We start from the raw sequence: 12,396 nt of genomic DNA, 5'->3' as shown, positions 1-12,396 counted from the left end.
ATGGACTACAGCCTGCCAGATTCCTCTGTCCATGGGATTTCCCAGGCAAGAATACTGGAGTGGGTTGCCATTGCCTTCTCCAGGGAATCTTCCCAACCCAGGGATCAAACTCGTGTCTCCTGTATTGGCAGGCAAATTCTTTATCACTGAGCCACCAGAGAAGTCCCAGTTTCCTATATGAAAGTCTAATAAACACAAATATGAACCTATAATGAGAAAGTGTTTTTAAATATACAAACAAGATAAATTGAGAGGAAACTGTTTGATCTACTACAAATGTATCATAAGTTTCACCACTAATACATTGTAAATGAACTATACTTCAATTAAAAAATAAAATAGAAAGACTTCACCTTTATTTCTTCTGGTTCATTTAGAACTTTCTGAAATTAACAATTGATATGTGCACACCATACATACATAAGTAGATCAGCCTCTACTTATCTGGAGATGATCCTTAGTTCACTCCATCTCCCAGGAACTACCTGACCTAACACTATACAGACAGTCCCTTCTGTGCAGAGAGTTCAGGGTGGGATGAAAGTTTGTGGGAAGAAACTAAGTTGACTGTAAGAATTGAATTTTTCTATAAGATTAGACTAAGGTAGACTTGGGGCATACAATGTAAGGTTTATGGGTGCTAATAAATGTCCTAACACTACTACTTTCCACCACAAACTCAGTTCTTCCTAGCTGAGAGTCACAGATTTGAACAATCATCAAAACCATTCAAAGGATTTAGTTGTTTGTTTGAAGGAACTTGCCTTGAATCTAACTAAAGTTAAGGTTCAGTATAAACCAGGGCTTCGCTGATACCTCAGTTGGTAAAGAATCCACCTGCAATGCAGGAGACACCGGTTCAATTTCTGGGTGGGGAAGATCTGCTGGAGAAGAAACAGGCTGCCCACTCCAGTATTCTTGGGCTTCCCTTTTGGCTCAGCTGGCAAAGAATCTGCCTGCAAATGCAGGAGACCTGGGTTCGATTCCTGCGTTTGGAAGACCCCTGGAGAAGGGAACAGCTACCCACTCCAGTATTCTGACTTGGAGAATTCGATGGACTCTATAGTCCATGGGGTTGCAAAGAATCGGACATGATTAAGTAACTCACTTTGGGCTTCCCTGGTGGCTCAGCTGGTAAAGAATCTGCCTGCAGTGTGGGAGACCTGGGTTCAATCCCCGGGTTGGGAAGATCCTCTGGAGAAGGGAACAGCTATGTACTCCAGTATTCTTGCCTGGAGAATCCCATGGACAAAGGAGCCTGGTGGGCTACGGGCCATAGAGTTGCAAAGAGTTGGACACCACTGAGCGACTAACACACACATAGCTGAGTCATACACGACTGAGCGACTTTCACTTTCACTTTTCAGCAAACTATAACCTTCTGGCCAAATAAGGCCAGTTGCTTGCTTTTACAAATAAAGTTTTATTGGTACACAGCCATGCCCACTCATTTACATACTCTCTAAGGCTATTTCTGCAGGATGACAGCAGAGATAAGTACTTGCAACTGAGATCACATGGCTCACTAGGCTAAATATTTCCTATCTGGCCTTTTATTAAACAACAAAAAAGTTTGCCTACCCTGGTATGAACCATATTTTCTGTTTATTTGTTTAACTTGTTTATTGAATAATAAATCTGTGAATGGAATGGCCTCAACCACTTATGCATGGGGAGGGGTCTGAGGCTACATTATGTATTTTTAAAATAAACTCCCTCTTCTTATCAAAGGTTGCCTCTGGTGATAAGGGTTTGATAGCTGCTTCCTTTCTCCTACTGTGGCCCTTGCTTTTTGTTCTATATGACTGGGACTCTAACTCCAAGCTATTAATAAATAGAAAAACCATAATCCCAATCAGAAGGTATATATTTAAATATCTATCTGCTATTTTCTTTTCTAACTTTCATAATCAGAGAGTATCTTCTCTGATCACAGGGAATTCTTTCAAAACAACTTATCAAATATAAAATAATCTGAAAGTTGTTTAAAGTTTAGAATATAAAACACTTGTGCTTAGTATGAATAAAAATAAATCTCTCTTGCTCAGAGAGCAAGAAAATATAATTGTTATTTTTAAACCATAACTTAAAGTCAAATCAGCATAAGGTTCCATAATTAATATTTTACAAAAGGCCCTACTCACAGTTTATGATTCATTGGACAAAACTACATATAACTTTTCTCCACTAAAAACATTCTATATAAAAATCATATACTAAGAAAAACAAATATTAGCACAAGCAGTAATTATCATCTAAAAAAGACTAAAATATACATTCTTTTAAACTTTTGGAAGCATGAGAAGTACTTCTTCATAGCTGTTGATAAACAGAAAATAAAGACAAACCATCATTATTTTTGTCCAAACTCTTAAATGCCAATTTCATTTTTTTCTCATGGTCTTTAAGGTACTTCATAAATTCTTCAAAATCCAGCTTCCCATCTTTGTTGACATCACCAGTAGTGAAAATTTTCTATAAAAAATAAAAAAAATAGAGATATTTTATATGGGTTTAAAATACCGATTTTTTTTGTACAAAAACTTTAAGGAAATCGGCTATTTTCCTATTAAGAAATGTATTTTATAAATTCCAAGGTAGAAGACAAAATCTTGACCTAAATTTAAATGTTTAAAATAGTCTTTCTCCTTTTGCATTTCCAAAATTACATGATCTCTTCCTAAAGATGATCCTTATAAAAAGCTGTCATATCAAATTGTCTGTCTCTATCAAGAAAAATCATTTGTTTTGAGAAATATTATTTCACAAACAATAATATACATACACATACTATATAATGTTCAGTTCAGTTCAGTCGCTCAGTCATGTCCGACTCTGCGACCCCATGAATCGCAGCACGCCATGCCTCCCTGTCCATCACCAACTCCTGGAGTTTACCCAAACTCATGTCCATAGAGTCGGTGATGTCATCCAGCCATCTCATCCTCTGTTGTCCCCTTCTCCTCCTGCCCCCAATCTCTCCCAGCATCAGGGTATTTTCCAATGTATATGGATACAATAATATAATATATATACTATGTATATAATTATATGAATACAACATAAAATGGATACTAAATATTCACATATAATACTATAATATGTATATACATAACATTATATATGGACACACATATATATAAAAGATAAATGTATACCAGTAATGTCAGGTTAGGTTAACACGTTTTTTTTAATCTTATAATTTACCACAGTAACAGAATAAAAACGTCATTTACCCTAGTAAATGTGGAAAAATTTTTGATGGATTCTACATCTTTATGACTAAAAATTCTGAGCAAACTAAAAACTCTGAGTAGTGCTTCCTCAAACTAATAAAGGGTATCGACAAAGAATTCTCGTCTTTTTTGTTTAAACTAGTATCAGTAGAATTCTTTTATCTGCAACCTAAATAGTCTTGATTCAAATGCCACCAATCATCACATTTTAAAAGCAAATACATTTTATTGTCACTAAAAAATAATTATTAATCTTTAATTACTTTCAAAATTAGATTAAGGATGATTTTCATCTAGAAATTATTTTGTAATTACTCAACACATACAGAGATTTGCACTTGTGTCTTGGCTCAAAGGCAGGAAGAAGAGTGAGAAACTTTATAGTAGGAAAAAAGAAGTTTTCCAATGTGCCCTGACTGGAGACTGCTGGCCTGGGAAAACTTCCGGATTTAAATGGGTCACCCTGTGTGATTGGTTGGGGGACATATTTAGCTCTCTCTGGTTGGTCCTAAGTTGGAAGCAGGGACAAAAATTGGGGAACTGTCAGTGATCAATCAATTCCTGACCATTTGGGGCTGTTACAGAAGTCATAGTTAAGCTTCTTGGACTGTCACCAGAGATAGCATTCCCTGAAACAAAAGGTTCTGTGTGGTTACTGTATTGCTGTAAAGAGCAATAATATTGCATAAGAACCTGGAATGTTAGGTCCATGAATCAAGGCAAATTAGAAGTGAAAAAACAGGAGATGGCAAGAGGGAACACCAACATTTTAGGAATCAGCGAACTAAAATGGACTGCAATGGGTGAATTTAACTCAGATGACCATTATATCTACTACTATGGGCAAGAATCCCTTAGAAGAAATGTAATAACCATCATAGTCAACAAAAGGGTCCAAAATGCAGTATTTGGATGCAGTCTCAAAAATGCCAAAATGATCTCTGTTTGTTTCCAACGCAAACCATTCAATATCATAGTAATCCCAGTCTATGCCCTGACCAGTAACACTGAAGAAGCTGAAGTTGAACAGTTCTATGAGGACCTACAATACTTTCTAGAATTAATACCCAAAAAAGATGTCCTTTTCATCATAGGGGACTGGAATGCAAATGTAGGAGTCAAGAAACACCTGGAGTAACAGGCAAATTTGGCCTTGGAATACAGAATGAAGCAGGGCAAAGGCTAATAGAGCTCTGCTAAGAGAACACACTGGTCATAGCAAACACCCTCTTCCAACAACATAAGAGAAGACTCTACACATGGACATCACCAGATGGTCAACACTGAAATCAGATAGATTTCACATCTATCAGATAGATAGATTCATTGCAGCCAAAGATGGAGAAGCTCTATACAGTCAGCAAAAACAACACCAGGAGCTGACTGTGGCTGTGGCTCAAATCACGAACTCCTTATTGCCAAATTCAGACTTAAATTGAAGAAAGTAGGGAAAACCACTAGACCATTCAGGTATGACCTGAATCAAATCTCTTATGACTTTACAGTGGAAGTGAGAAACAGATTTAAGGGACTAGATCTGATAGACAGAGTGCCTGATGAACTATGGGCAGAGGTTCATGACATTGTAGAGGAGACAGACAGCAAGACCACCCCCAAGAAAAAGAAATACAAAAAAGCAAAATGGCTGAGGATACCTTACAAATAGCTATGAAATGAAGAAAAGCAAAAACCAAAGGAGAAAAGGAAAGATATACCCATTTGAATGCAGAGTTCCATAGCAAGCAGAAATAAGAAAGCCTTTCTCAGTGATCAATGAAAAGAAATAGAGGAAAACAACAGAATGGGAAAGACTAGAGATCTCTTCAAGAAAATTAGAGATACCAAGGGAACATTTCATGCAAAGATGGGGGTCAATAAAGGACAGAAACGGTACGGACCTAATAGAAGCAGATGTTAAGAAGAGGTGGCAAGAATACACAGAAGAACTGTATAAAAAAGATCTTCACGACCCAGAATCATGATGGTATGATCACTCACCTAGAGCCAGACATTCTGGAATGTGAAGTCAAGTGGGCCTTAAGAAGCATCAGTACGAACAAAGCTAGTGGAGGTGATGGAATTCCAGTTGAGCTATTTCAAATCCTGAAAGATGATGCTGTGAAAGTGCTGCACTGAATATGCCAACAAATTTGGAAAACTCAGCAGTGGCCACAGGACTGGAAAAGGTCAGTTTTCATTCCAATCCCAAAGAAAGGCAATGCCAAAGAATGCTCAAACTACCACACAACTGCACTCATCTCACACGCTGGTAAAGTAATGCTCAAAATTCTCCAAGCCAGGCTTCAGCAGTACATGAACCGTGAACTTCCAGATATTCAAGCTGGATTTAGAAAAGGCAGAGAAACCAGAGATCAAATTGCCAACATCTGCTGGATCATCAAAAAAGCAAGAGAGTTCCAGAATGGCAAAGACTTTGACTGTGTGGATCACAATAAACTGTGGAAAATTCTTAAAGAGATGAGAATACCAGACCATCAGACCTTCCTCCTGAGAAACCTGTATGCAGGTCAGGCAGCAACAGTTAGAACTGGACATGGAACAACAGACTGGTTCCAAATAGGAAAAGGAGTCCATCAAAGCTGTATATTGTCATCCTGCTTATTTAACTTATAGCAGAGTACAACATGAGAAACCCTGGGCTAGAAGAAGCACAAGCTGGAATCAAGATTGCTGGGAGAAATATCAATAACCTCAGATATGCAAATGACACCACCCTTATGGCAGAAAGCAAAGAAGAACTAAAGAGCCTCTTGATGAGAATGAAAGAGGAGAGTGAAAAAGTTGGCTTAAAGCTCAACATTCAGAAAACTAAGATCATGGCATCTGGTCCCATCACTTCACGGCAAATAGATGGGGAAACAGTGGAAACAGTGGCAGACTTTATTATTGGGGCTCCAAAATCACTGCAGATGGTGACTGCAGCCATGAAATTAAAAGACACTTACTCCTTGGAAGAAAAATCATGACCAACCTAGACAGCATATTAAAAAGCAGAGACGTTACTTTGCCAACAAAGGTCCGTCCAGTCAAGGCTATGGTTTTTCCAGTAGTCATGTAGGGATGTGAGAGTTGGACTACAAAGAAAGCTGAGCACTGAAGAGTTTACGTTTTTGAACTGTGGTGTTGGAGAAGACTCTTGAGAGTCCCTTGGACAGCAAGGACATCCAACCAGTCCATCCTAAAGGAAGTCAGTCCTGAATGTTCATTGGAAGGACTGCTGTTGAAGCTGAAACTCCAATACTTTGGCCACCTGATGCGAAGAGCTGACTCATTTGAAAAGACCCTGATGCTGGGAAAGATTGAAGGTGAGAAGGGGACAACAGAGGATGAGATGGTTGGATGGCATCACCGACTCAATGGACATGAGTTTGAGTAAACTCCAGGAGTTGGTGATGGACAGGGAGGCCTGGCGTGCTACAGTCCATAGGGTCGCTAAGAGTCGGACACGCCTGAGCAACTGAACTGAACTGAACTGTTGTAGTTACTGCAGAGTCCACTGGAGTTTTGATACATAAGCCCTCATCAGCCACAAAAAGCCTTTTTATAAATGGCTCAGACCGTCTATTACCAAGAACAACAAACAAACAAACAAAATTTTGTTTTGATAAAGAAGTTATGTGTTTCAAAGACTGAACCTGTTTATGGCATAATCTAGAATTTCTTATGAAAGGTTAGTTTATTCCTAATAAATAAATAAAAGTCACAGTTGAAAATCTAAGTACAAGAGAAGCTTTAAAAAAGCATTAAGGGCAATAGGTTTAAAAAGAAAACATGACTTAAAAATCCAAGTGCAATTTACAGAGAGAATATTTTGGACTGGCCTGGTCTATAGACAACATCCAGTCCAGGCCTCTGATGTTACAAATGAAGAAATCAAGACACAGTGCTTGGCATATAAAATGTGCTCAAAATACAACCGATCAATGACTGAATGGATGATTAAAATATAGACTTCCAAAGTTCACACAGCTTATTAGAAGAAGAGTTTTACCAAATCTTAACGTGACAGAACCCAATTGACAGTTTTTTGAGCATGAAGTGCCAATTTTTCAAATGAATTTGCCAATCTTTACCTCTCATGGATCTCCTAGTCTTCTGAGTTAAACATCCAAAGAGCAAATATTATTGGAAAACAATAATTATACTCAATAATAACTTCCAAACAGAAAATTACTTGGAAATAATAGAAATGCATGCAGCATCACATACTGAGAAGGATCCTCTAACCTAGGTTGTTGGGGGAGAGATCTGCAAAACAAACAATGCCCAAGCTCATTTTTAAAAGTCTGATGATTAAAGCAAGTTATAAGGACATATTAGCTTGGGTGAGACCCCAAGACTACAAGCCATTCAGACTGATTGTCCTCCTTCAAAATCCAATATTAGAGAAGTTTCAACTACCACACAACTCTCAAAACACACACATAGTGATTATGCCAGTTCCCTAAAGAGGGGAGAGAGCATTCTTGGGGTTGATGCTCATAGGCTACTAATAACAGGTGAGTACCTTGAACAAGGTAACCCCAAAAACCAGTTTGCATCCAATATCTTGAGAGCAATTTGAATTCAGAAGCCCGAGTTCATCTCTAGTTAGTTATTTTGTCTCAGGACTTGCCTTGATGTCTTTTTCCTTCCCTGGATACTTTTGGAACACTTAGTAATGATTGGTTATTTTATTCCTTACTATATTCCTAAATTATCATATTAGAGCCAGGGGGAAAACTGAGAAAAATGCTTGAGAAGACTATTAGTAACATTGTTATTCTTCCTTCAGTAAGGTTGGTAATTGACCTGAAAACTACCGTGGCAGCCCAGATCAAGTTTAGGAACCTGTAAATTTGACTGTAGGCTTCTCTGCCCAAGGCTCCTCCAGAACTCTCAGCCCCAACATCTCTCTGATCACAGCACTTCTGAAGCCCACCTTCCCTCCATCCTGCATGACCCCTACACCCTGCAGGCCTTCCAGAAGCTCAAAGATGTCCAGGATCCCGTCTTCATTATGGTCTAGGTGAGAAAACAGTTTTTCATAGGAGGCGTCCATCTGGGATGTCTCTGGCGGGAGAAGCGACTAGAGTGGTCCACGCTGTGACCCTGTGAGTCTCGAGGTAAATGTGAAAGGCAAGATGGCAATCTCTGCCCACCGCAGGCCGAGTTGGAAGAGACCTGAAGTAGCAGCTGTCTCTCTGCTACCAAAGCCAAAGCCCTTCTGCCAGGTACAGAACAGGAAGTCGACCGTGCAGACAACGGCTCCAGAGCAGAGGCACACAGTGCACGCGGCGTTGGGGGCCAGATCTGGCGTGCGACGTCGCCGAGTTCCCGCCTCGCTCCCTGATCATCCAATCAGAAAGCCTGTTTCCACCTCACTCCAGGAAGAGTCTTTTCTCCTGAAGCATCCTGAAAGACTTCTGCACCGGTCTGTCTCTAAAGGTAGAACTTCTTTTTATAGAAAAGTGGGTAGGGGAATTTTGAGACATGGACTGTGGAGTCGTAATGACTAGTGGTGTTGGTCCACCTTTTTTTTTTTTTTGAAGTTGTTTAGTCACACTTTTTAAGACTTCTACTAAGGTTAAGGAACTTGGGAATCATTGTAATGATGCTTGGAACCTGAATGAAAATCTGCCAGCGTGGGCCTTTCCTTCTGTGATCACCCCCGCGCCCCTACACCAGGTCATTATCTTCACTGGGTTTCTGCAGTGGCTCCAGAACAAATATGAAATTCTTTGAGCTGCTTCCCTTCTAGCTCTTGGTAATCCTCTCAGCTGTAAGAGTCCTATGCCTCTTATGATTCTAAGTCTCTCCTGAGAAAGTTACAGTAAGAGTTTGTGCCTGTGAATACATGGCAGGCAACTTAAGTTTTAAAATTGTCCATGACTTCAGAGGCCAGCTGAACACAACTGTTAGATCAGTTAGCTGTGAACATGGGTACAGGAATACCTTCATATGCTACACAGTCTGCCCCATTTTTCCTCCACCTATTAATAAAAGAATTACTACTAAATGGTGCCATGACGTGAGGAGAAATAAAAAATATCTGTAAAAATCTGTATTAAAAAAGTCAAGATCTTCCTTTTTTCATTATATTGGCTTATTCATTCTAAATCTAGATTTTTGTTTGTTTGTTTTTGGTCCTATATTATTACAAAGTTTTCCAAGCCTGAACTGAATCAAAATAAGAACTTCCAGCTAAAATTGCTGACTCTCCATCAGTTTATTTTTCTGATTTCTATTTCAGTAAATTAAAATTCAGATTATTTCTTCTCCTCTTCGATGTTCTGAAATTTTTTTCCTTAGAGTATCTCAAATGATATCCAAATATTAATATCCTTTTAGAATGTTTTAATGTGGCCTTTGATGAAAAACAAGGAGGAGGAGGAGGGCAGAAGGAGGAGGAGGAGAGGGAGGAAGGGAGGGGAAGGGGGAAAGGGAGGAGGGATATTCTAAGAAAAAAGAAAAAGCAGACAGGATTACTAGATTCTTATGGGAATATTAGTAATAACTACTGTATTTCCTTGTTTCTTATACTACCCTCTACAAACAATTCCTGAGTCCTAGAAGAACTTAATGTGAATTTTATCTAAAACATTAATTTCATAATGAGGCAATTTGGAAACATGTAAAGGCAGGGTCAATCAAAAGAAGAAACTGTAGTGCATTCACTTCTGTCCTATGTGTCAGGCACTGTGCCTGGGTGTTCACTGGAAGGACTGATGCTGAAGCTGAAACTTCAGTACTTTGGCCACCTCATGCGAAGAGTTGACTCATTGGAAAAGACCTTGATGCTGGGAGGGATTGGGGGCAGGAGGAGAAGGGGACGATAGAGGATGAGATGGCTGGATGGCATCACCGACTCGATGGACGTGAGTTTGAGTGAACTCCGGGAGTTGGTGATGGACAGGGAGGCCTGGCGTGCTGTGATTCATGGGGTCACAAAGAGTCGGACACGACTGAAGGACTGAACTGAACTGAACTGATGCTACAAGGGTAGGCAAGAAACCATAAAGATAAAAAGAGCAATTCACTAAGAAGATATAACAATGCTAAATCTGAACTCACCAGTAGTATAGTCCACTATATAGTCTATTTTTAAAATATAAAAGGGGGAAACTGACAAAATTATAAAGTTGGCAAATCTACAATTATAGAGATTCTGACACTTCTTTTTAATAGTGACTATAATAACAGTATTAGATAATTTAAAGCCTATAATTAGTTGATTGTTTATTAGGTACCAGGTATTATTCTAAGAATTTAACACATTTTAATTCATTTATACTTCACAATAACCCTATGAAATAAGTACTGATATCACCTCTGTCACAGATGTGGAAACTGAGGCTAGAGAGATTTTAAAATTTGCCCCAAAGTTATCAAGTAAGTAGCACAATCACAATTTAAACCCAGATAGTTTGGCTAGACTTTTCTTACAAATTCATCTATGTGTGTAAAAAGATGTTTATCTGGCAAAACTATGGAAACAGAAGATCAGTGGTTGGGGGTGGGTATAAATAGGCAGAGCACAGAGGACTTTTAGGGCAGAAATAGCACTATATGATATTATAATAATGAATACATGTCATTATACATTTGTCTAAACCCATAGAATATACAATACCAGGAGTGAACTCTAAAGTAAGCTATGAACTTAAAGTGATAATGATGTGTCAGTGTAGGTTCATCCTTGGTAAAAACAAAAAAGTACCATTCTGTTAAACGATGTTGACAGTTGGGGAGGCTTATGTGTGTGGTGTCTAGGGGCAGAGGGTGTATGGGAAATCTCTGTACCTTCCTCTCAATTTTGTTGTAAACCAAAAACTGCTCTAAAAAATACTTTTATATATTTATCTTATCTTATACAGCATTTATGGGCATCTTACAACAGGAGAACTTTTGGTTTTCTGTCCTACATATGCTGGAAATAAAACCGTTAACAACTACTTTGCAGTTGAATATTTAATTGATTAATTTTTAATAACCAACTTTTAACTATTTCAAATGAGCCACTGCCTTGTTTAGGGTATTTCAAATCACAAGCCTTAAATCTTTTTGTATCACTGTGCTTAGATCATGAGACATGATCCTCATCTTCAGGATGTTTGGTATTAGTGGAGGACACAGTCAATAAATAAAAATAGCTTTTGGAGAGACCGGTGATGAACTCGTCTATAGAGGGTGGTCCGGAAAAGCTCATCCCAGAGAGATGATATTTAATTTTTTTTTAATCCTCTATTTTTTCCTAATCATAAAAATAATAATGTGTGATCATTTTTAAAAACTGAAATAATACAAAAATTATGAAGAAGAAAGTAAAAAGGTAATTTAACTCATACCATCCAAAAGCAATCATTATTACATTTTTATTAAAGAATCAAAAAGGAGTACTGAGAATAGTTAATATCTGGCATGAGCACAGTGATAGTATGTATATGTATGTATGTGTAAAGTATATTTTATGTATAAGATACATATATTAGGTATGTGACAAATACATGCCATCCTGTTCTATATGTTTGCATACACATAGTTTTATACAACTTATTTTATAATATATTCTTATATAAATTTTAGAAAACTGAAGACATTTTTTATTCCTGAGTTCTCTCTTCTTCTTAAGCAGTCTTGCCAGAGGTTTATGTTTTATTCATACTCTCAAAGAACCAACAAAGAAAGCATATATTTTGAAATTTAAAGCACACATTTAAATAATTCATGGGTCAGGGATGAAATCATATAGGACATTAGAAAATACTGGGAGCTAAGTTACGACAAAAATACAAACTTATGGGATGAGACGAAAGAAGTGATCAAAGGGATATTATAGCTCAAAATGGGCTTCCCTGGTGGCTCAGATGGTAAAGAATCTGCCTGCAATGCAGGAGACCCAGGTTCCATCCCTGGGTCAGGACGATTCCCTGGAGAAGGGAATAGCAACCCACTCCTGTATTCCTGCTTGGAAAATCCCATGGAGAGAGGAGCCTGGCAGGCTACAGTCCATGGGGTCACAAAAAGTCAGTTAATGAATCAAACATTCAACTCAAGAAATCAGAAAAGGGGCAAATCAGTAAACCTAAAGAAAGTAGAAAGAAATAAACAAAAGCTAATGGAAGAAAATTTAAAAACAGAGACAATCAGCAAAAAATAC

At 38.2% G+C, this 12,396-nt stretch overlaps 1 protein-coding gene across 1 annotated transcript in view; it reads right to left on the bottom strand.

Moving 5' to 3' along the window:
* Positions 1 to 12,396, bottom strand: part of LOC102268125 (mitochondrial adenyl nucleotide antiporter SLC25A24) — a 57,799-nt gene that overhangs the window by 43,995 nt on the left and 1,408 nt on the right. Inside the window, exon 2 of the mRNA XM_005891335.2 lies at positions 2,349 to 2,475. Within this exon, the coding sequence (XP_005891397.1) occupies positions 2,349 to 2,475 (127 nt within the window). The remainder of the gene's footprint in view (positions 1 to 2,348; positions 2,476 to 12,396) is intronic.

This window comes from Bos mutus, chromosome 3 (genome assembly GCF_027580195.1).
Source record: "Bos mutus isolate GX-2022 chromosome 3, NWIPB_WYAK_1.1, whole genome shotgun sequence".
In the NCBI taxonomy this organism is placed as follows: Eukaryota; Metazoa; Chordata; class Mammalia; order Artiodactyla; family Bovidae; genus Bos; species Bos mutus.
This window is presented reverse-complemented; position numbering and strand designations above follow the sequence as displayed.